The sequence below is a fragment of the Dermochelys coriacea genome, chromosome 1 (assembly GCF_009764565.3).
Source record: "Dermochelys coriacea isolate rDerCor1 chromosome 1, rDerCor1.pri.v4, whole genome shotgun sequence".
NCBI lineage: Eukaryota > Metazoa > Chordata > Testudines > Dermochelyidae > Dermochelys > Dermochelys coriacea.
The window spans coordinates 38739607-38764963 of record NC_050068.2 but is presented as its reverse complement, the minus strand read 5'-3'; the positions used below and the strand labels follow the sequence as shown (position 1 = coordinate 38764963).

At 43.7% G+C, this 25357-nt stretch overlaps 1 protein-coding gene across 3 annotated transcripts in view; it reads right to left on the bottom strand.

The window, feature by feature from the left end:
• The window catches only part of RNF17 (ring finger protein 17), a 220853-nt gene that overhangs the window by 81197 nt on the left and 114299 nt on the right, over positions 1–25357 (bottom strand). For all 3 annotated transcript variants that reach the window (XM_038411672.2, XM_038411698.2, XM_043504233.1), the window contains 4 exons: positions 19403–19523; positions 18083–18203; positions 3401–3628; positions 1437–1587 (listed from right to left, as the gene is read on the bottom strand). In XM_038411672.2, coding sequence (XP_038267600.1) covers positions 1437–1587; positions 3401–3628; positions 18083–18203; positions 19403–19523 — 621 coding nt within the window. The remainder of the gene's footprint in view (positions 1–1436; positions 1588–3400; positions 3629–18082; positions 18204–19402; positions 19524–25357) is intronic.

The following is a 25357-nucleotide window of genomic DNA, read 5'->3' as shown; positions in this document are numbered from 1 at the left end:
CCCAATATCCAATCTAGATCTCCCTCACTGCAACTCTCTTGTTCTGTCATCTGCCACCACTGAGAACAGACGAGCTCCATCCACTTTGGAACCCCACTTCAGGTAGCTGAAGGATGCTATCAAATCCCCACTCATTCTTCTCTTCTGCAGACTAAACAAGCCAGTTTGCTCAGCCTCTCCTGATAAGTCATGTGCCCCAGCCTCCTGATCATTTTCATTGCCTTCTGCTGGACTCTCTCCAATTTGTCCACATTCTTTCGGTAGTGGGGGGCCCAAAACTGGACACAATACTCCAGATGTGGCCTCACCAGTGCCGAATAGAGGGGAATAATAACTTCCCTAGATCTGCTGACAATGCTCCTACTAATGCAGCCCAATATGCCATTAGCCTTCTTGGCAACAATGGCACAATGCTGATTCATATCCAGCTTCTCATCCACTGTAATCACCAGGTCCTTTTCTGCAGAACTGCTGCTTAGCCAGTCGGTCCCCAGCCTGTAGCAGTGCATGGGATTCTTCCTTCCTTAGTGCAGGACTCTGCGCTTGTCCTTGTTGAACCTCATCAGATTTCTTTTGGCCCAATCCTCCAATTTGTCTAGGTCACTCTGGACTCTATCCCTACCCTCCAATGTATCTACCTCTCCCCCCAGCTTAGTGTCATCTGAGAACTTGCTGAGGGTGCAGTCCATCCCATCATCCAGATCATTAATAAAGATGTTGAACAAAACCGGCCCCAGAACCGACCCCTGGGGCACTCTGCTTGATACCAGCTGCCAACTAGACATCAAGCCGTTGACCACCACCCGTTGAGCCCGACAATCTAGCCAGCTTTCTATCCACCTTATAGTCCATTCATCCAGTCTATACTTTTTTAACTTGCTGGCAAGAATACTGTGGAAGACTGTATCAAAAGCTTTGCTAAAGTCAAGATACATCACATCCACTGCTTTCCCCATATCCACAGAGTCAGTTATCTCATAGAAGGCAATGAGGTTAGTCAGGTATGACTTGCCCTTGATGTATCCATGTTGACTGTTCCTTGATCACCCTCCTCTCCTCCAAGTGCTTTAAAATGGTTTCCTTGAGGACCTACTCCATGCTGATGATGGGTTCTGCTCGACAAGAATCCAAAACAGTGTGGACCGATGCATGTTCATTTTCATTATTTGTGTCAGATGCCAGCAGCAGAAGATTGATTTTCTTTTTTGGTGATTCAGGTTCTGTAGTTTCCGCACTGGAGTGTTGCTCTTTTAAAACTTCTGAAAGCATGCGCCACATCTTGTCCCTCTCAGATTTTGGAAGGCACTTTAGATTCTTAAACCTTGGGTTGAGTGTACTGATACAAAATGATCAAACAATAGAATGTTTCTACAGCTGAAACAGATACATTTTAAACTAATTTAATCAAGTCTTATGTTACTTAATGAGATATTTACCTCTACAGTGGTTTCAGAGACAACCCTGCTGATTTTGCCTCTTTGCCATTGGTTCAGATCACGTATACGAATAGCACAGTACATATCACTTTCCCACTTCACTTGCTCAAACTTGGAATTTTCATAGATAGCGGCCATCTTTTCCTGTAAACTAACATTAAAAAAAACACCATGATATCTAAACCAACTCCTCCCAAGACTAAAGACTTATCCAGTGGTTTGAGGAAGTATTTACCCAATTACTGCTGAAATACTATGCAATAACATTTCAATAACTTTGTGGCAGGTACATAGTATTGGAAAGGTAACTATGCTCTAACGTTACCATGCTCTCATAATCATGGAATTCTTTTCAGAAAACTCAGTCCTTTTATGTAGCAGCATTTCTAATCTATTCCTTCTGAACCTTCTTTTAATTTTCAAGAAAGAATATAGTCTCCCCCCATCCCCTTTGGTACCATCAAAAATAGATTTGGAGGGAATCCAAGTAACGTGTATTCAAGAAAAAAGGAAATGGGCAGAAAGAGGCAGAAAACAGTGATTGGCACAAAATGGCTTACTTTGTAGACAAACTATTTTTTTAAATAGTCAGCAAAAATCTTATACAGTGATCAGGTGGCTAAGGAAGTTTGCTAAATTAATATTACACAGTTACTTTGAAGTCTTTACTTGAGGGATGTCTGAATTAGGTGAAATGACGGAGCTTAGCAAAAGATATAACCCAATTCATATACTTCTGTGGAATTCTTGAAAAAAAACAAACAACCCAACAACCTGTATTATAGCACATGGACAATAAATATCACTGGTTGTTACTGATACTACTTTAGTAAGATTATTAATGAAAGAACCAGGGAGGACATTTTGTCTTTTTTTGACAATGTTAAATTTCTTCAACCCCAATCCTTCTCACACTGAAGTCAACTGGAATCGCTTTTTAAAATGGGGGCTAGATCAAGCACTTGTGATGGGGTGTGCTCCCAGCACTGGCACTGCTAGAGATGAATTAGGCCAGGTAGACCCAATCAGCTAATTATGCTGGAGACAGCTAAACAGAGAGAAGCTTACCTGTGCGGGACAGTTGGGGCTTCTACAAAAGACAGGAAAGTAGAAGCAGAGGGGGGGTGTAGGGAAGGAATTTGGAGTCACTTCCCGGGGAAAGGAAGGTGTGTTTAGGGGGCTGTAGAGATAAGTTGCCTAAAGTTACTCCCTGGGAGGAAGGAGTGAAGAGACTGCAAACCCAGAGGAGTGGGGAGAGCCAGGAAGTATGAAAGCAGCTCAGGGAAAGGCAGGAAGGTGCAGGGAACAGACCTTGGCTGTGGTGTAGAGGGTCCCTGAGCTGGAATCCGGAGTGAGGATGGGCCTGAGTTCCCCTGCCAGCCACTGCGGGTGTGTTACTGTGAGGCAGTGAAGCAGAAGACTTCCTGATGATGCTGGAGAGCAGGAACTTTGATACACTACCCCTCCCTCCCCCCAAAAGGGAAACCACAGTAGTGACCTGGCTGGACAGCTGAATCACAAAGACGACAGCTGTAGCTCCTGAGAGCTAGAGAGGGACTGCACAGGAGAAACCGATGGAGTGTAACCATGGAAGCGGTGTGACCCTAACCGAGCTAATCCCTGAACCACCAGGAGGCAGAATCATTCAGCAGTGAGGATAGCAAGCTGTCACAGCACTATAAGATGTTTAACTGCATATATATTTAGTGAAACATTTTATAGTGCAAATCTATTGCTTTCCACACTATGTTTACTAGAGGGAAGGGGGGGAGGTAGGTAAAGTAAATGCAATAGCTTTGAAAACCAGAAATTGAGTACTGCTCCACTGCAAAATAGTAGTTGTTACAGTAATTTGATTCTTTTTTAATTGATTAGAATTATAAGATATACTTTAAAGACAACGCATAAGGCTTTAAAAATATTAACTGATAAAAATGCTTCTATTTTGCTAGTTCTTAGAATACCTTTTCAGTAACCTTTCTGAGGACAGCCATTGTACAAAGATCTTATTTGGGGATACCACATGACTGATTCGCACTTGTAGTTCTTTGTTAGAAAGTGATCGTAAATCCTTGTTCTGTAGAGATTTTATGTTTTTAGAGTTTAAAATATCTAATGTTTCGGTTTCAAAAATTTCTTCTAGAGAAGGATCCCATACTTCATTGTGTTTTGTAGCATTACCTTTGGTGTATCTGTATGAAAATGAAAAATACAGTTTGAGATTGAGTTTATAGTTCAAAATTCTACTTCCACTCCCAATCCTAATATTAGTTCAGTGGTAAGGTGTGCTACTAAAATTTAGGCAACAGAAAAGGCTAACACTAAAGGTCTCAGAAAACAAAAACCACCCCCCTAAAACAAGCAAGCAACTCCATTGTTTCTGTAGGGTTATAGTAACCCCTTCTACTAGTTTTTGCTTACTTACTCTTGTTTTCTGCATAAAAGAGTTACTCACATTGTGCAGTAATGATGTTTCTTTGAGATGTGTTCCCCTGTGGGTGTGCCACTGTAGGTGCGTTTGTCTCTCTGAACCTCTGATCGGAAATTGTAGATAGTGTCCATTCAGCCCTCACATGCTCTCTCCTTGTCTCATGGCTATCTAGTGCTGTGAATGTGAACTACCCTCAGTTCCTCCTCTACCGCAGAGCTCGTTCATGAGAACTCCAAAGTAGAAGGACGGCTCATGGAGCACCCATATAGACACATATCTCAAAGAAGCATCGTTATTGCACAAGGTGAGTAACTCTCTCTTCTTCGAGTAGTGTCCCTGTGAGTGTTCCACTATAGGTGACTCCCTAGCAGTACTCCAGATGGAGAGTTGGGGCTTCAAAGTCAAGTTTATTACTGATGTCAATACTGTGGATCTGAAGACAGCACTGGAAGCTGAGTATGAGTAACAGAATAATGTTCTGTGAAAGTATAAGCAAGGCAGCAATTTGGATGTCTGCATATTTCTGTGATGGGGACATTTTAAATAAATGCTACCGAAGTGGAAATGGATCTCTTGGAGTGTGTTCGGACTCCAGACGGAGGTTGCAGATTACGAGGATGAAATCCATTTTGAGAGTCTGAGTTGATATTAGCAAAAACAACGAGGAGCGGCTATAACCCACGAAAGCTTATGTCCAAATAAATTTATTAATCTCTAAGGTGCCACAAGGACTCCTCGTTGTTTTTGCTGATACAGACTAACACGGCTACCCCTCTGAAACCTTTGAGTTGATATTGCGGATCCCTTGGCTCTGTCTGCAATTGAGAGGAACAGTTTAGGAGATTTCCTGAAGTACTTTGTTCTGTCCAAATAGAATTATAAAGCTTTCCTGACATCAAGAGTATGTAATATTGCTTCTCCGTCATGGTGATTCTTTGGGAAGAAGGTGGGAAAGTGAGTAAGTTGATTCATATGGAAGGACAAGATTACTTTGGGGAGGAACACTAGGAGCAGTCTCAGTGTGACCTTGTCTTTAAAGAAAATTGTGAAGGGAAGGTGTGCCATTAATACTGCTATTTCACCACTAGGAATGTTGTCTTCATGGACAGATACTTAAGTGAGCATGTGCCCATGGGCTCAAAAGTTGCCTTTGTTGAGCCTCTGTTAGATTAAAGTCCCATGGTTGTTGGGAACATCTGTTTTGTGGGTAGAGATTACTCATACCCTTGAGGAATCTCTCTGTTATCCAGTGGGTAAATACTGAATATCCATCTATTTACTGGTAGAAGGCCATTATGGTCGTAAGGTGTACTTTTAGTGAGCTGAGAGAGAGTACCATCTTCTTGAGCTCTAGGATGTAGTCTAGTATTAATGGGAGAGAAGAGGATGCTGGGGTAATTTGTTTCAAATTACACCAGATTTGGAATCTTTCCCACTTTTGTGCATAAATGTGGTGATTTTACTGATTTTCTACTATGTAACAGCACCACTTTCACCGCCTCGGAGCAGGAGTTTTCTATGCATTAGAACCATCGAGGAGCCAAGCTTTGCGTCAGAGAACCTGTAGGGTCAGATGATGGATCTGTCTGGCGTTCTTCCTCACCTCCTCTCTCAGGGGCTGAAAAGTAATTGGTGGGCACTTTGCTAGCTTTGTTAGGAATGAGTACCATATTTGGTACCTCGGCCATGTGGAAACTATGAATATAGCTTTCGCTCTCTCTCTGAGTAGGATCTTCGAAAGAGAGGAAACTGAGAAAAGGTGTAGAAGAGCTCTCTGCGCCACTGAAAGAGGAAAATGTCTCCCAATGAGTGTCAGTCTCTGGAGCAGTACTGGGGGCATTTCTTGTTCCCATAAGTAGCTCACAAGTCTATTGTTGGGGCTCCCCGGAGACAGAATACATTGTGGAGTACTGTCAGGTACATTTCCCATTTGTGATCCTGTGAGAATATTTGGCTGAGACTGTCCGCTGTTATATTCTGTGCTCTCGGCAGGTAAGCAACTGATATAAGGATTGTTGTGGTGAATGCACCAATTTCATAATTTTAGTGCTTCTGTACATAGGAACAGTGATCTCACATCCCCTTGGCAGTTTATGTAAAATATACAAAAATCATGATGCACAACATAGCTTGTATGTGTGTCTCTGATTAATGTTAGGAAATGTGCACAAGCACTCTTGACTGTCTTGAGTTCCAGGAGGTTGATATGGAGCATTGATTCTGTTGGGGGACCATTTGCCCTGAACCTTGTGATTGTCCAGGTGAGGTCCCCAGCCCACTAAAGACGCATCTGTTAGTATCAATGCTGGGGGAGGCTGCGTAAATGGGATCCCTGCACAGACATTCTATGGATCTTTCCACCACTGGAAGGAGTCTTTGACTCTGAAGGGCATCAACAGTGATTTGTTTAATCTGTCCCTGTTTGGCGTGAATACCGATCTGAGCCGTAGTTGGAGGCACCGCATACATACTCTCAAGTAAGATACCACAAATGTGCATGCCACCATGTGTCTGAGAAGCTGAAGGCAATTTCCGGCTGACATTTGGGGGCTGGCGTGAATGGTGTCTATTAAGGTGGTCAGGGCGTTGAATCTGGGTAGTGGGAGGAAGGATCTGGCCTGCACTGCACTGAGATAAGCCCCTATAAATTCCAAATGTTGCATTGGAGTTAAGGTTGATTTATGGGTATTCAGTTGTTATCCCAACTGTGTGAATACCTCCATAGTTTTTTGAGTGGCCCATAGGGCATCGTTCAAGGAACGAGCCTTGAGAAGGCAATTGTTGAAATACGGGTAAATCATGATTCCCGATTTCCGTAGATAAGCCACCACTACAGAGACAACTTCAGAGAACACTCTGGATGCGGATGAGAGGCTGAATAGAAGCACTCTGTATTGGTAATGATCCTGGCCTAACGTCTAATGTATGGAGCGGACGTTCCTCAGTGGTCTTATGAAGTTTTGGAAAGAAGACAGGCAGAAAAATGTCCTAGTTTTTGTTGAATTGCAACATCACCTTTGCTAGGAAGGCCAGATGGGAGCACAGCTGGACCTGGTCCTTGAAGAACACCATATAAGGGGGTTCTGACATCAGGGCTTTGCTCTTGGAGACCCTTCTGGCTGAGGTGATCGCCACCAGGAAGGTGACCTTCCAAGAGAGAATCAGTAAGGCACAAGATGCTAACACTTGGAGAGGCTCTGTGAGTCTCAACAGGACAAGGTTTAAGTCCCAAGGGTGAATCGGGTTGCAACCTGAGGGTAAAGTCTTTCCAAGCCCTTGAGAAACCTGACCATCATTCTCGTGGGAGAACACTGATCTGCCCTACACTGGAGGGCGGAAGGCCAAGATGGCTACCAAGTGAACTTTAATAGATGAGATAGCCAGACCTTGATGTTTTAGGTGGAGCAGATAGTCCAAGATAGCCTGCAGAGAGGACTGTGATGGAGAAAGATTCCATTCAGAGGCCCAACAAGTGACATGTTTGCACTTATCCAAGTAGGCAGCCCTGGTGGAAGGCTTTCTGCTACGTAGCAAGACTTGTTGAACCTGTTCTGAACAGGCCTGTTGTTCAGGGTTCAGCCACACAGCAGCCATGCAGTCAGGTTCAGGGAGGCGAGGTTCGGGTGAAGCAATCGGCCATGGTCTTGTGAAATCAAGTCTGGACAGGGTGGGAGCTGTCCACAACAGCAGGGAGGCACTGGAGGGGAGCCCCTGCTGAGCCCACACAGCAAACAGAACTGATGACACTTCCTGCTCTGTCTGGTAGTGAACAGGTCAACGCAGAAGTCTCACAACCGGAGAACCTCTTGGCATGGGACTGAAGATTGAGCTTCCCTCTGCTTGTTGATGTAAAATATTGAGGCAGTGTCTTTCAAGACCCGCACCACCTTGCCTGAGATCTGGGGAAGGAACACCTGGCAAGCCAAGCATATTGCCCTGAGTTCTTCCTCGGACCAGAGGCCGAGTCCTGAGACTGTCGAGGTGGGTTCCCCACCTAGGTCTGATGTGTCCAAAACCAGGCTTACTGACTGATATGGTGTGGCAAAGAGTACCCCCTTTTATTACAGAATGCAGGTCACTCCACCAAATCAGTGGAGCCAGGGCGGCTAGTGGAACAGTGAGTACTGAGTCCAATTTGTGTCTGCCTGGAGAGTAGACCAACGTCAGACACAACTGTAAAGGTCTGAGGCATAGCCACGCATACTGTACCGCATAGGTACATGCTGCCATGTGACCCAACAGTTTGAAGCAAACCTGGGCAGTTGTAAGAGGATGGGCTGTGACCTGGGCAATCAGGTCCAATATAGTTTGGAATCCGGCCTCTGGTAAATAGGCCTTAGCACAGCTGAGCACTGCCCCGATGAACTTTAGTCTCTAAACTGGGACCAAAGTTGACTTTTGCTCTTTATTAACAAACCCAGAACCTGAAAGGTGGCCCGCACTATGCCAATGCTGTGCTGAACTTGAGCCTGCGAACCGCTCTTGATCAGCCAGTTGTCGAGATACAGGTAGACTTGTATGCCTCAAAGTCTGAGAGAGGCTGCAACCACTACCATACACTTTGTGAAAACCTGTGGGGCTGCAAGCAGGCCAAAGGGAAGCGTGGTGAATTGGCAGTGGCTTTGACCCACCACAAACTTGAGGAATCTCCATCTCCCATGGACACAGGAGATGTGGAAATCAGTATCTTTCAAATTGTTAGAAGGGTCCCTGAAAAGGGACAGGGGAGGGGGCTGGAAAGGAGAGGTGGATGAAAACTGGAGGGTGTAACCAACAGTTACAGTGCTGAGCACTGAACAGTCCAACGTTATGTAAGATCATGCTGGGCGGAAGGGCGACAGGCGATTCAAAACAAACTGGGAGATGGATCCGGAATCAAGACTGGTATGCCGTCCTTGGGCATACCTTCAAAAGGCCTGCCTAGCCCCACCGGAGCATCTATGGGAACCCAACTGTGAAGCTGAGGCAGAAGGTAAGGTAGGACAACGTTTACAACTCTTTCCTTTCTTTTGTACAACTCCTGCCTGGAAGGCACTAGAAATCTGGATATTGTTGAGGCCTAAAATGCTTTCTGGAGGCTGGGGTCATGTAAAGACCCAGGGAGCAGAGGGTGGCCCTCAAGTCTTTGCGGTCATGAAGCTTGGAATCCATCCATTCAAAGAACAGGGAAGTACTCTCGAAGGGGAGGTCCCTGGACAGATTGTAGCACTTTGTGAGGGAGACCAGATGACTGGAGCCATGAACAATGCCTTTATTTTTGAGACTAGAACTTGACTTGCCTGCCTGTCCTACTCATTTGCAGCTGACACTACCAGGGACCCCAGGGCGGTGCGTGTATGGGGGAAGGTGAGCACAGATACTCAAACCCACTGGCTGGTACATAATACTTCTTCTACGCCCTTTTTGAAGTAGGGAGCAAAGATAAAGGGGTCCTGCCATAGTGCCTTGGCAGCTCTCAACACCACATCATTAACTGGCAGGGTCACTGTGGAGAGCACCGCTGCAGCCAGGATATTAACTAAGCTGTGCACAGACTCTTTCAGCTTTTCCACTTCCAGCCCCAAGTTTGTGGCAACCTGCTTCAAGAGCTCTTTATGGGCCCTGAAGTCATCTGGAGGAAACGGGTTACTAAGGTCTGAGACTGCCTGGTCCAGGGATGACAAGAAAGAGTCTTGCGCTGGAGGAGGGGCTGCTGCTTCTTCCTTCACCTGCACCACTTCCATTGGGGCCACTTCTGGGACCTCGGTATTGGGGTCAATACTGGAGTCAAGATCCGGTGCTGGACAGGAGAAAAAACTGGCTCACCTCTTGGATACCACTGAGTATGTAGAGTGAGAAGGGGGCCCTGGTACTGGGGGAAACCTCCACAGGTTCCAATACTGCCACTGCATTGGCTGGTGGCCAAACGGCAGTTGTGGGGCCGGTACCAAAGTCCTGTGCCTAAATTGGGTACCAGTACTTCTTCAGTGGGGCAAAGGGTTCCTTTTTGGACTCCAAGGAGTATTCTTCCCTTGGAGACCATCGAGGCTCTGTAACTGCTTCCGCCTCCAGGTGGTGCCAGGGAACCAGTAACAGCTGACGGGCCTGGGACCATGGAGGATTTTCCTCCGGACAGTGCCGTGATGGTCATGCCATGATGGAGCTCACTGCCCTTTGATGCCTTCTTTCCCCAATAGCCCTGTCTAGAGGTGGGCGGGATCAGGAGAGACATCAGATCCTTTGCTGCCTGGAAAGCCTCTGGAGTCAAAGGGGCCCATGGGCACCAAGTCCCACAACCGCTCCTGGGAGTTAAGGGTGGGTCCTGGACTGGACTCGGTGCTTTAGTCAGAGTCGCCAGAGCCAACAGTGGTTCTGGGAATGATAAGTGCCCCAGCAAGGGTTTCACTGTGCTAGTCACTCCCTGCTTTGCCTTCTTCGTCACTGGAGACGCCCTCTCATGGTGTGCTGTTTCTTATGTTTGTTTCTTAGCAAGAGCGATGGAGAACGGTGCTGGGAAAAGCACGGTGCTGGTAGAGCGCTTTGCACGGAAGCTAAAGTCCTTGGTGCCGATTCGGAGCAGCTTCGCTCTGAGTATGGTCTGAGAGCTGCCTCCATCAGTAAGGCCTTCAGACGAATATCTCTACCTTTTTGAGTGTGTGATCTGAAGTCCCTGCAGATCTGGCACTTCTCCTTAATGCGAGTTTCCCCGAAGCACCTTAGACAGCTAGAATATGGGTCACTCACTGGCATGGGCTTGCCAAAGGAGGCACACATTTTGAAGACTGGGGACTAGGGCATGCCCAGCCCCTACGATGAAAGTCCCTCGACGAAAGGAACCACTGTTCACACTATATACACTAACACCATGAACTATATATACTAACTACAAAAACTATACAATATACTACAAAATCCAAACCACTTGGAAAGAAGCCTTGCAAGAGCAAGAAGGATTGTTCCAAGCAACTGTCATGGGCAGTAGCAAGGAACTAAGAGGATGTGGAACTGGTGGCACCCCTTATACCAGCACATATACAGGCAGCTTCAGGAGGTGCTAGAGCTGGTCCTACAGACACCGTTATGGGAAAAATCTCTGGCAACTGTGCACACAGCATGCACATATCTAGCATGGAATGGACATAAGCAAGCACTCGAAGTTAATTGCACTATTCACAGTATATAAAATTAAATGTATGTCTAAGTGTTTGCAGAATCCAGGTGAGAGTTTCTCCCAAGCAACAAATCAGGGTGGATGAAAAACAATGATTTTTAAAAATAAAAAAAATCAGATTTTTTTAAATTTAAAATCGGATTTTTTTGATGAAATGCTTTTTGAGGAAAAAAACATCTAGAGATAGGTTTAATTAAGATACATTATAGCTCAAAGATATCTCATCATGGAATAGGAATTATAAATTCTAATTCTATAGTATGAGACAATATAGTCATGTAATGTTTAAGAACAGTTTTGTAAATGAGTTCCAATAATTCACGGATTAGGGACCCAATCTTATGGGGTTCCAGGGGCTTCTGTATAGATTATTTAGGTTAATCTTTCTGTCTATCCAATGGGACTCAGTGCTCAGTCTAGAAGATACCATCAGAGATGCTTAGAGCTTTGCCGTTCTCAAACTGTGGATTTGTCTCTCCAGAGAAAACATGCTTGTTAACAGCAAAAATGTTTTTAAAATAAATAAAATGAATGAATGAATATACATAGAGAGGTGAGAAATAAGAGACCTCAACCCTATCCTCCCTTTGCAAATTTGTGTACACTCATCTCTCCCTAAAAGTGCAAAGTTTCAAAAAGTTCAATGAATGGAAGATTGCTGGGGGCAGACTAGATCTGGAAAAGCAGAAGAAGTCTGGAGATAAATGTGAGAAGGGAGGGACAGGCATTAGAAGCAAAAGTGAAATTGTTTGAGCAGCATATTCCAGAAGTCTTGAGGTCTTTCTGAGTGTAGCCTTCATTGATTTGAGATCTACCATACCATTCTCTCACTAGAAGGGAAAACCTATAAAGGCAGAACGCCATAAAAGAGACTCAGCTTGGGAAGATTTTAATGAAATTCCTCTATCTGTGGGTAAGACAGGCATGCGTGCAAAATGCAAACAGTTCAACAAAGAAATGCAAGGCCTGGTTATCAGAATGAAACATTACGAGAAGTGTTCCTTCTCAGGAGGAAGCTGCATTTTAGATGATGAAAGGAATGTGTCTGAACATGCAGGATCTTCAGGTTGGTAAACTTTTTTATTTCATACTTCTTTCTTAAGGACTGCCTGTTTTCCTTCCGGACTATTCTTGAATTCTCATGTTTGAGCAAAGGATATTTGTTACTCTATAGTACTATCATTTTAGATGCAGTTGTGATAAAACAAATAGCTGAAATAGGCAGATCATCTTTTTACAATTTCACCTTTAAAGTAATACTGAGTGTCAGTGAATGCAATGAGTAATACTAAATGAGCAGTATGTTAAAAAATAATTAAATCACTGCATTGACTTATTTTGTTTAGGAGAATCCATCCTTAACATACAGGATTCTGAAGACTATCCACCTTCAAGATCACCATCATTTTCTATAGTTTCAGACTTATCTGCCAATGACAGTGTTTCAGTCACATCGTGTATGTCACATAGCCACAGTATCACCTGTAGCAATAAATAAATAAATAAATCTCCATCATCAAGAACCAACCATAGATAAATTGGTGATCAGAACCAGCAGATTACAAAAAGAGGAAATAGATGAAAAAAATGTCCAATATGTTTATGCAACCAACTCTCCGTATGACTGAGAACCCACACTTCATTAACATGGTTGAGTCATTAAGACCAGAATACAGTCCACCCAACAGAGCAGATGTCACAAGCAAATTGCTGGATAAAAGTGTATGAAAGAGAAATTGAGCAGTGTGCAAAAGGTCTAGAGGGTAAAATTATTAACCTGAGTCTTGATGGGTGGAGCAATGTCCACAATGATGCTGGTGTATGTGCTTGTGTGACAACAGAAAAAGGGAATGTCGTCCTTACAGAAACAACTGATACATCAGGAAATGCACACAGAGCAGAATACTTACAAGAAGTAGCAGTAAAAGCTATAACAAACTGTGGGAAAAAAATTAAAATGTCTTGTATGCAGCTTGGTCACAGACCATGCTGCAAATGTATCCAAGATGAGAAGAAATTATTTAGAAGAGAGTCCCAAGCTAATAACATACAGTTGCAGTGCTCATTTGATGTACTTCCTAGCCAAAGACTTCAGTGATCCAGAAATAAAGGCTAATGTTGAAATTGAAAAATACTTCTGTAACAACCACTTGGCAGCAGCTGCTCTGATAAAAGTGGGAGGAACCAAGCTAACGCTATCACAAGATGTGCGATAGAACTCAGTAGTGGACTGTTTTGAGCACTATATCAAGAACTGGCCTAATCTGATGACAGTTTGTGAACGAAATTGTGAAAAAATAGATGGCACTGTCACAGCCAAAGTTCTCAACATTGGGCTTAAGAGAAATGCTGAACACATACCGAGTATCCTGAAGCCTATTTCTGTAGCCTTGAACAAAATGCAGGGAAATAGCTGTTTTATTTCTGACGCTGTTGAAATTTGGAAGAAACTGAGTGAGATCTTAAAGAGACATATGCAATGACAGAGTTAAATTACAAGCGTTAAAAAAACAAATGGGACAAGCACTATCGCCAGCTCATTTTCTTGCAAATATTCTCAATACTCTGTATCAGGGTCAAACCTTAACCGCTGCTGAAGAAGTAGTTGACATACAAGACATGGACATCCAGCAACCTTCCCTCCATAATGTCAACTATAATAAACTTCAGAGCTAAGGGTGAACCATTCAAGAAATATATATTTGCTGATGTTTTAAAGAAAGTCCCATCAGTGAACTGGTGGAAGTCACTTAAGCACTTGGATTCAGTGATAATCTCACTTTTAACAGCAGTATCTTCTTCTGCCAGTGCAGAAAGAATATTTTCTTCCTTTGGACTAATTCATTCCAAATTGAGAAACTATTTGGGACCTGAAAAAGCAGGAAAGCTTGTTTTTCTTTTCCAGATTATGAACAAACAGGAAAACGAAGGTGAAGACGACTGAGTTAGCTGAGGAAGCCAGTATTTTAAGTTTCTCATGTTGACCTGGCAGACATAGTCAATTTAATTTTTTTTTAAAATTTCATTTAACTGTTTTTGTTAAAAATAATTTAATAAATAAATAAAAATAAAATAAAATAAATAATAAAACAAATCTGATTTAAAAAAAACTTGAATGTTTAAATTCAAAAATTCATATGCTTGTTTTGTTAAGATATTATATGTTTGCTGCTGAAGAAAAAATCCAGAACACTGTTGTTTTAGTTAAATAAAACAATTTAATTGTCTGTCTGGTGATGTTCTCCTCCTAATACAGAATGGCAAGAAAATCCTCCAAATATTAATGATTAATCTGTTGAATTGGAGATGGTTCACCTCCCAATGACTTCACAAATGTCTGCTTCAATTACCTTTGGTAAGTGAAATAACCAAACAATCATTCATTTTCTGATATAGCTGTAAAACTAATCTGAAAAGTTTTACAAATAAATCCATGATTAAATCAAGTCTTCCTGACTAGTGATTTAAATCATGATTTAAATCAAATCCACCCTGCAACAAATTCTGAAGTGGAAGTACTATTCTCAACAGGGCCAATATACTGAAGAGCCTTTTTTCACTAGTCAGATTATGGGAAGCTTTGTGAAAAGTCAGAAATACTTAAAATGCTTTACCCCAAAATATGATAGTTCACTACTTCATCCTCTAGCAGATCTCATATCCAGCAATGCTACAAAATTCCTCAAAGGAAGCTATAGCCATTCTCATTCACAATTGGCCTCCTAAGCGCTGATTCTGGTTTGCTTAGTGTACAAGATAACTGCTGCATCCTAGTGGAGCCCTGTGAAGGTGCAGCAGTCCACACACACCACATGGTGCAGAATTAGGGCATTATAGTACAGTTGGGATTCCTTCTAACAAGTCACTAATGTGATGTCTACACTGCAATGAAAAACCCGCAGCTGACCTATGCAGGTGATTTGGACTTGCAGGACTTAGGCTGTGGGGCTGTTTCACTGCAGTGTAGACTTCCGGGCTCAGGCTGGAGCCCAAGGTCTAGGACCCTCCTGCTTCGCAGGATCTAGAGCCCAGGCTCCAGTCCAAGCCCGGAAGTCTACACTGCAATGAAACAGCTCCACAGCCTGAGCCCAGTGAGCCGAAGTCCACTGCCATGAGCCAGCTGCAGTTGTCTAGCTGCAGTAAACATGTACCCTTAGGTCTCCTCTGACATTCTTTAAAAAGCTACCTGCATGCAAGAGAAAAGAGAGAATTAAAAATTGCTAAGAGAAATAAAAAGTTATGACTGGATATGGGGAGAGGGGAAGAGACAAAGTTTTAGAAGCAAAAGTTTTTTGGTTTTTTTTTTAAAGTGTAAAAAATAAATACACCACCACCAGGAACAAAAGAAAACAAATTAATTTCAATACAGGTAATCAAAGCAATCATTCAGAATCTGGTAGAACATGTCAGACAGATACTGAAAGAAAACACAAAGGATCTGTCAGCTGAGAAACTGTTACAACTATTCCCTTCCAGTAGATGACTAATCCACATAGTAACAGGGCAACTGAACACTAGCGATCTTTCTAATTACTTTAGAGAATTTCACGTTTCACGTGGGAGATATTCTGTCTGAATGAACTTGTAACATAGTTTTAGTTATAGAGGAAACAAACTTCTATCAGCTATCTTGCTATAGTCAGTATTGTATTTAACATTTGGGTGTATTTGGATAATTTAATGGTCAGTTTGCATCATTCACCACTTTTTTGATTACATACATTTATCTTCACTAATGGAAATTCCAGTCAGAATGGAAAAATTATGACAAATGAGCTGCATAAATAATAGGTAACAGTTAATAAGGTTTATACATACTAGGGAAACAATGCCAGCTAAAAGGAGACAAAAATCAAGTGAAAAATTCAAATGGAAAAGGAGGGAAGAAAAAAATGGCCATATTGCTATCTTGCTTTTTGGTAGGTAATTGTGACACTGAGCAAGTGTTAAACAACCAGCAGGCTAAGTGACCCATAAATCAACCTTTAAGGACATAAGAAAATTATTGAAATGGTAAACAGGGCCATTTCTTGTAAATAGCTAACAAAGCCATGTTAGCTAGACTAGAGCTTTGAAATGTAAACCTTTATTGTTAGAGAATTAGAAGTAAATACAAATTGTATTTGTCTGTGTTTACCTATATCTGTTAGAAGTTAACAATGTGATCTCATTAGCTTGTAGATGACAAACTTCTGTTCCTGTCTGTTACTATATTCTATTGATTCAGGGATCAAAAGGGAATATTAGTAATTAGATTAAATGTGTGATGTTATAATATCATTGTCCTTATTTCTCTTTCAAGTTTGTAGTAAACTATCAATGAACAGCTTGAATGGTTAATTACCATATACTACTGAGTGCACCTAGGAAATAGGGATTTTACTTCAAAGCAACAATGTGCATTACCTATTCTTCATCGAAGGAATGCCTGCTGTGTTATCTGCTGTCAAGAGGCTATTAGCCCACTAGAGAACTATAAAGGAAGCTTTGGGCCTGATCCTTACCACCACAGATCTCATTAACCTTTGTCAAGGGAAGTTCAAGCTGCGAGACTGAGGTCTCCAGGTACCTTTGGATTATCCCTGCTAATTCTCATAGAAGAATCTGAACAAACTCTACACATGGACTGCCTATTGGACTATAACTTTTAAACTGATTCCAGAAAGACTTTCATAACTCAGCAACCTCGCCATCTCTCCAATGAAACGGACATAAAAACTTTATTCATTTCTGTATGTATAATGATCTTTAACCACAGTACTCTTTTTTTTTAAATCTTAGATTAGTTAATAAGAATTGGCTGTAAGCGTGTATTTGGTTAAGATCTGAAATATTCATTGAACTGATGGGTAATGTGTCTGATCTCCTGGGACTGGTACAACTTTATACATGGCGAATAAGATTTTAAGTAATCCTCACCATATTTGAGTTGGCTGTCTGGGTGGGAGCCCAGGACTGGATTGCTTAAGGATAGCTGTATTTTTCGTTTCTTGGTAATCAGTAAGGTATTATACAAGCTGTTTGATTACTGGCTTGGTGAATCTAATTATTAGAACAAACAACGAGTTCTGGGGATTGTCTGCCCCATTCTTTCAATTTTGCCCTGATTGAGCAGTCTCAGTTCAGCCCCTCCAGCAACCATGGACACAGTAATATAATACAATTTCATATGTTTCAGAGTAGCAACCGTGTTAGTCTGTATTCGCAAAAAGAAAAGGAGTACTTGTGGCACCTTAGAGACTAACAAATTTATTAGAGCATAAGCTTTCGTGAGCTACAGCTCACGAAATGCATCCGATGAAGTGAGCTGTAGCTCACGAAAGCTTATGCTCTAATAAATTTGTTAGTCTCTAAGATGCCACAAGTACTCCTTTTCTTTTTACAATTTCATATGTAACTTTACAGCAAATTCCAGGAGCATGTCCACTTGCTGAACTACAGCAGCAGTAAATAGTCAAATGGCGAAAAAATAAAAAACTTGGTTGTGTGAAGTTAAATTAAGTCAATTTAGGTGCCTAATTTACGTAATACAAATTAACAAATTTGGCCAATATACAGAAAATGTTTACTCTACTATGATCTATATATACACTTATGCCCTGGCAGATGACAATCCATCTAGTCACTTCCCCAAGTAACAACTAAAATAACTATTTCTATTAGAAAACATTTTTGTTTAGTGGCTTTCTTATAATTATTTATGTTTTTACCAAGAAAACTGAGACTTTGTAACATATTTAAATGATCTTAATTCAATTAGCATTTAAGACTAGGATGAAACACCTATATAGTTAACTTTTACCTCCAATACTTAACCTGCTATTTTTCATCTAGTTAAAGACTACTCAAAAACACTCATCAAAAAGTATAAATCTCTAGCTGTTGCATTTTTGCTTAACAATAGTGTTTTATTAATATATAGACAATGTCATCAATCTCAGCTGGAAAATCCAGACTCAGACAATTCCAATCCCCCCTGCACCACACACACACACACACACACACACACACACACACACACACACACACACTTACTTTACAGTAGATTATAAATAGAATACTTGCCCTAGCACATAAGATGCTAGCTCTTCTTTAACTAGCTGACTGTTGAGACTAGAGGATCTCTTTCCAAGAACATCTTGGGAGTCAAAGAGTTCAACCGATAGAACGTTATCTTGTGATACACCTCCAAAACAGATAAAGATAAAGCTTAATTTAAAAAGTGTCCAGTAACGACAACACTGAGAAAGTTTGTTGTCTGAGGGGTGAGAGAGGGTGTACAGGTGGGTAGAGGCAGATAGAACATTGAAAAATTTAATCTACCAAGGTCTGATCTGCAAAATAAAAACCACATCCAGTTTTAACGCAAATTCTTTAAACAGTCACAACTTTACACCCATATCCATTAAGGATTTTTTTTTGGTGGCTTCTACAACATTATGACTTAACAGCCAACTATTGCTCAAAGCTTCATTTCTTAAGCAGTTTCCAAATTAATTTTTTGGTACTGACTTGTATAAGAATTCCCATCTCACATAAATAAAGTTACACTTTACCAAAACCAATAATGGGAAAAATCCCACGGAACAGATATGATTTGAAATTCAGCAGCACATAGTATTGGCCTGTTTCAGAGGAGCTGATCACCCAAACCTCCTACTGTGGATAGTGAAAGCCATGAATAATAAGCATCTCTGAAATTAAACCCTACACATTAATGCAAACCAGTGTTTACACCACTTAACACTCACATTGCCCACATGGAACTGAAGGCATAAATGGTGTTGTAATTTGGCTTTCAAGTCTATAAAGTTTCATTGCAATTACATTACATTTGGAAACTCTCAGCCAATCACGTTACTTACTGCAAATCTTATTTTTTTAGGTTTCAGAGTAGCAGCCGTGTTAGTCTGTATCCGCAAAAAGAAAAGTAGGACTTGTGGCACTGGAGAGACTAACAAATTTATTTGAGCACAAGTTTTTTCATCGGATGCAAAGCTTATGCTCAAATTAATTTGTTAGTCTTTAAGGTGCCATGAGTACTCCTTTTCTTTTTTGCTTGTTTTTTTAAGGTCAGGTTTTTAAGGTCAGGCTTAACAAAGCCCTGGCTGGGATGATTTAATTGGGGACTGGTTCTACTTTGAGCAGGGGGTTGGACTAGATAACCTCCTGAGGTTCCTTCCAACCCTGACATTCTATGATTCTTTGGTAAAAGATCAGATCTATCAGCAAACTTGAGGAGGAGTAATCATAATAGAGTGAATTTCTCTCATTTAACATATGAAAGTATTTACTTTATTTGATATGTGATGATCTATATATGCACAATTATTATAATTATTTAACAATATTAGTTATGTAATAGACACACTACTGATAACTTACTAATGACTGAGCACAACATAAATTTAGCTTGAGTCATTTCTTCAAATCTTTCCTTTGCTTCTCTACTCCATTCATTTCCTCCTTTATAGGATTCAATATGAGCCAGCTTGCTCCTGATGGCCTAAGTAATAAATCAAATTAGATACCTGTTAACACATATCCACAGTGTCCATTTAGGGCTAAATCCTTGTCATAAAAGGGAGCAGGACGGCATAAGGAACCTGCTTACTGCCCAGTGTGGGCTAAGCATATCATAGGTTTCAGTGAAAGGAGAAAACCTCTCTGTGGCAGTCTAGCACCCCTCATTCTGTACAGGTGGGTAAAAAACGGGTACAACTTTCACCTCATTGTGTTGATTTAAATGGAATTAGTGGGCTTACTGAGTCAAAGATAGTGCAGTGACAGGGTCATGGCAAAACACTAAAAAAATTAGCCATTCTTTGGATTTTTGAGTACAGAGATCTTGGCCGGCATAGTCCTATGGCAAACATGCTAGAAAATTCATGCCAAAGGTTGGAGAGTTCGGAAACATATTAAATAGGATGTGCAAAAGAAAAAGGATAAAAAAAACATTTTGAAATTGAATGATTATGTAAAACAATCAAAACTTATCAAAGTCTCTTTTACAGAGAGATATCGTTAGTCTCTTATTTTGTCAAACAATCCTTCTTAGTGGAGAGAAAAAGTGTTAGTTCTGTTGCTGAATTTTGAACTGACCCTGTGAGTTGGTGTTTACTTTTCCAGCTTTGGACAAGACAGTGTGTGGGGCCGGTGGGGGGAGAGAAGGAGGGGAAAGAAGAGATACAAACATTGAAGTTGGGGGAAGAAAGGACAGTTACATTTTTTGTAACTGGTGCTCTATGAGATGTGCTGCTCATGTCCATTCCATTCTAGGTGTGTGAGCTCACCACATGCACCAGTGCCGGAAGTTTTTCCCCTCAGTAGCATCCGTAGGGGATTGGCTCTGCCAATCTCTGGAGTGGCGCGCATACACTGTGGTATAAGGGGCGCCGCCGGCTCCTCCCACCCTCAGTTTCTTCTTGATGTGAACTCCGACAGTGTGGAAGGAGAGCAGGTCATGGAATAGACATAAGCAACACATCTCAAAGAATACCAGTTACAAAAAAAGGTAACTGTCTTTTCTTCTTCAAGTACTTGCTCATGTCCATTCCATTCTAGGTGACTCCCAAGCAGTATCACCAGAGACAGGGAGGAGTTCATGGATGTACAGACTGCAACACAGCCCTGCTGAACCCAGCATCATCTCAGGCCTGCTGGGTGATGGCATAATGCGTGGTAAATGTGTGCACTGAAGACCATGTCATGGCCCCTCCAGATGTTCTGGACAGGGACATGGGCTAGAGAGGCCGCCAAGGATGTTTGCGCTCTGGTCGAGTGGTCTTTCACAATCGACAGTGGCTGGGTCTGAGCCAGCTCATAGTGGGTATGCATGCAAGGAGGTGATCCAGTTTGAGATCGTCTGAGAGGACACAGGAAGGCCTTTCATTCTTTCCGCTGTTACGAAAAGCTGACTCAATCTGTGGAATGGTTTGGTGCACTCCAGATAGAAAGCCAGTACACGTCAAACATCCAACATGTGTAGCCGCATTTCCTCGCTAGAGGAGTGCAACCTGGGGCAGAACACTGGAAAGATGTCCTGGTTGACAAGGAAGAAGGACACTACGTTGGGCAGAAAGGCTACATGGGGCCGCAGTTGTACCGTGTCTTTGTAAAAGACGGCATATAGGGGCTCCAATGTGAGGGGCCCTCAGTTCAGAGACCCTCCTCGCTGAGATAATGGCCACCAGAAAAGCTACCTTCCACTAAAGATGAGAGAGGGAGCATGAGGCCAAAGGCTCAAAGGGCAGCCTAGTGAGCCTCGAGAGGACCAGGTTGAGATTCCATTGGGGAATCGGGTCTCTGATCGGCAGAAAGAGCCTTTCCAGGCCCTTCAGGAACCTGACCATCACGTCATGTGAAAACACTGATTGACTTTGAACATGCAGGTGGAACGCCGATATGGCCACCAAGAGGACCTTGACAGAGGAGAAAGCGAGACCCTGATTCTTCAACTGGAGCAGGTAATCCAGGATGGATTGGTGAGATGACTGGGTTGGACAGATACCCCGCTCCGCCACACAGCAGGAGAACCGATTCCATTTAGCTAGGTACGTAGCTCTAGTTGAGGGGTTCCTACTTTCCAAGAGAATCTGCTGCACTAGACTGGAGCAGGCCTGCCCCTCTAGCTTTAGCCACACAGCAGCTACGCAGTGAGGTGAAGCGGAGTGAGGTTCAGGTGCAGGAGCTGACTATGGTCCTGGGAAAGGAGATCCGGGCATTCAGGCAATGGCTACAGCTAGGTCCATGAGCAGGCCTTACCAATGTTGGCGAGGCCACGCCGGTGCAACCATGACTTTGTCCCTCTTGATCTTTGACAGGACTCTGCTGATAAGAGGATGTAGTAAGAAGAGGGCCTGAAACATAAGCCCATGTATCAGAGGCCTGGTAAGAGGCCTGGGCTAAAAGTAGTCAAAACTTTGCTGATACAGTATAAAGCGAAGTTAAGCTGTGAGCAAGAGGCAGGCTCTGCTCACAGAATCTGGCAAGAACAGGGCAGATATTGCAGAAACACATATTCCTAAGAGATGTGAGGCACAAAGCACCCACAGAAGCACATTCCAGAAGGGTGGTACCAGAACACCTCGATACCAAAGATAATAGGAACATGCTGGCCCATCTTAAGGATAAGGTCAGGATGACAGCATGATGAATAGAAATGTTTTGATCAGACCAACATGTACAAGGCAATGGGTGGCACCCCGATACGTCGGGGCAATACGTAATTTGTTTGTATCTGTGTATCAAGATGCATCTCAGAAGGAGTGTCTTTGGCCAGCCTAGAGAGCAGTTGAAAGTCCTGCCACTGACTAAGCTGCATTCATTGTCATGGGCATACATGTCTTAGTATCCTCGTAGAGCCTGCCAGGTGCTATTACTGTGCTGTGTCGACAATAAACCTGGCCGGGCGCCTTCGCACCTTGACGGATTTTGTCGTCATTGCACAGTTCGCTCAAGGTCTGCAGTGCCACCTATCTGTGCAGAGGTGGAACAGCACACAGGGAGAACACACACTCAGCCGAACATTTGACGACAGAGGGATCGGTGGAAAAGCATACAGCAGATCTTCTGCCATGACAGAAGAAACACGTCTGAAAGGGCGTCCTCGCACAGACCCTGCAGGGAGCAAAGACACAGACATTTCTTGTTCTGTTTGGTGACAAACAGGTCCACTCGGGGAGCCCCCGACCTGCAGAAGATAATCCGGGCGACCTTGAGATGGAGCACCCAGTCAAGGCGAGAGCAAGAGGACCTGCTGAGGTGGTCTGCCAGTATGTTGTGAAAGCCAGGGAGATGCGCTGCCTTCATATGGATTCAGTGCTGGATACAGAAATCCCACAGATGAATGGCTTCCTGACAAAGATCTGATGATTGCGCACTCCCTTGTCAGTTCACACAGAACATGAAGGCTGTGTTGTCTGTCAGAACTTGCAGCGCTTGACCAGACAGCTGGGGTGAGGAAGACCCCGCAAGCTAGGCGGATGGCCCTGAGCTCTTTGACGTGTATGTGCAGCACACATTCCTCCGGGGACCAAGTTCCCTGGGTCTGCATTGTCCCGAGATGTGCCCCCCATCAGAGGCCTGAGGCATCCAATATCAGCAAGACCCCGGGAAGAGGATTTGCAAATGGCACTCCTGCCATCACTCCCTTTGGGTTGGACCACCACTTTAGGGAAGTGAGTATGCTGCGCGGGATCCCAACAACCTTGTCCAGGTGATTGCTGGACGGGGAGTAGGCCTTTGCCAGCCACAGCTGGAGGGGATGCATTCTGAGCCTTGCTTGGTGGACCACATAGGTGCACGCTTCCATGTGGCCTAGAAGCCTGATACAGACTCTGGATGTGGTGATCTGATGCATGAAGAGGTCGGTAATTAGCTTTGACATAGAGTTAAACCTGTCCTGTGGTAGAAACATCCTGGCATCGGTAGAGTCTAGCACTGCACCGATGAACTTTATCCTCTGGACCGGGACAAATGCAGACTTTTGCTCATTTATCAACAGGCTCAGAGTTGGGCACGAGTCCTGCAGCACTTTGACATTGCACTGGACTTGGAGCAGCCCTCGACGAGCCAGTCGTCGAGGTACAGGTAGATCTGGATACCCTGAAGTCTGAGGTAAGTGGCCACCACAGACATGCATTTGGTGAACACCCTTGGCACCGTTGCAAGGCCAAAGGGGAGCACCATAAACTGATAGTGAGCTGTCCCCACCAGAAAACATCTGTGCCCTGGGAATATTTATATATGAAAATAGGCATCCTTCAAATCGAGAGTGGGAGGCCAGGGAGATCAGGCGAAACTTCAACTTCTTGAGATATCTGTTGAGGTCCAGAATGGCCTTCGGAATGAGAAAATACCGGGAATAGAAAGAACCCCTTTCCCTTTCAATGCACAGGTACTTCCTCCAGTGTTCTGACTTGTATAAGGGCCTGTACCTCCTGTCTGAGCAGTTGCTGGTGAGAAGGGTACCTGCAGAGGAACAGGGAAGGGGAATGGGAGGGAGGATAGAAATAAACTGCAGGGTATACCACACTGCCACAGTGCTGAGGGCCCACCGGTCCGTAGTTATTGTGGTCCAAGCGGGAAGGAAAAAAGAAAGGCGGTTGGCAAAACAAAGAGGAGGAGGATCCAGTTTGCAGTCTGGGATGTCGCCTTCAAAATGCCCGCTTGTTCCCTTGAGGGAAGTAGGATGAGCCTGGCTGCAAAGCTGAGCCTGTCTGGTGGCCATGGTGGCGCGTGTAGCCCTTTCCCTTCTTATGACAGAGTTCTGATCTCACCTGACTGGCAGGTCTATGAGGTTGCTGTGGCTTGAACCTCTTTCTAGCAGGAGCTGGCATGTAGAGGCCAACGGACTAAAGGGCAGCCCTAGAGTCCTTTAGCCTATGTAATTTTGTGTCCGTTTGCTCCACCCAAGAGGGCCAGGCTGTCAAAAGGAAGGCCCTGTAGTGAGAGCTGGGTTTCTGTGGCCAGCCCAGAAGACATCAGCCACAAAGCCCGTCTCATCGCCACCACGGTGGCAGAGTCTGCTGCATCTGATGTGACTGGAGGGAGGTCCTCGCCACCATTCCCCCCTCCCCCCCGCTCCCCAAGGATAGCCAGGAACTCCTAGCTTTGAGCAGGGGATTGTACTAGATGACCTCCTGAGGTCTCTTCCAACCCTAAGATTCTATGATTTTAACTCTGTCTTGGACTCCTTGGGCAGCATGTCTGTGAACTTGGTGATAGACTGCCAAACATTAAAATCATATCTGCCAAGGAGAGACTAGTGGTTAGCCACTGTTGCCTGGAGGCTGGCAGATGAATAAACCTTCCTCCCAAACAAGTCAAGCCTCTTGCCATCTTTATTCTTGAGAGTAGGGCCAGGTTGTCCCTGTCTGTCTCTCTCATGGACTGCAGATACGAGGGAGTTTGGGGCAGAGTAAGTGTACAAATATTCCGATCCCGTAGCAGGGACATAGAACTTCCTCTCCGCCTGCCTGGAAATGGGCAGGAGGGAGGAAGGGGTTTACCAGAGGGCTCTGACCAGCTTTGCCATTCCCTCATATACAGGAAGTGCCACCCTGGATGGGGCTACCGTGGCCAGGATGTCGAACAGGCCATTGGAGGGTTCTGCCTGTAAGCCCAGGCTTGCTGCCACCCTCTTAAACAGCTTCTGGTGTGCCACAGCTTCATCCAGAAAAATCGACTGGGATGGTCCTGCCACTGCCTCATTGGGCAGTGACGATGATGAGGCGGGGAAGGATGCGTGAGACTTCCACCTCTGGATTAGCCTCTTCCCACGTGGGAGGCTCCTGGGCACCGCGCTCTGACAACATGTCCAATGCCAGGGGAGGGTGG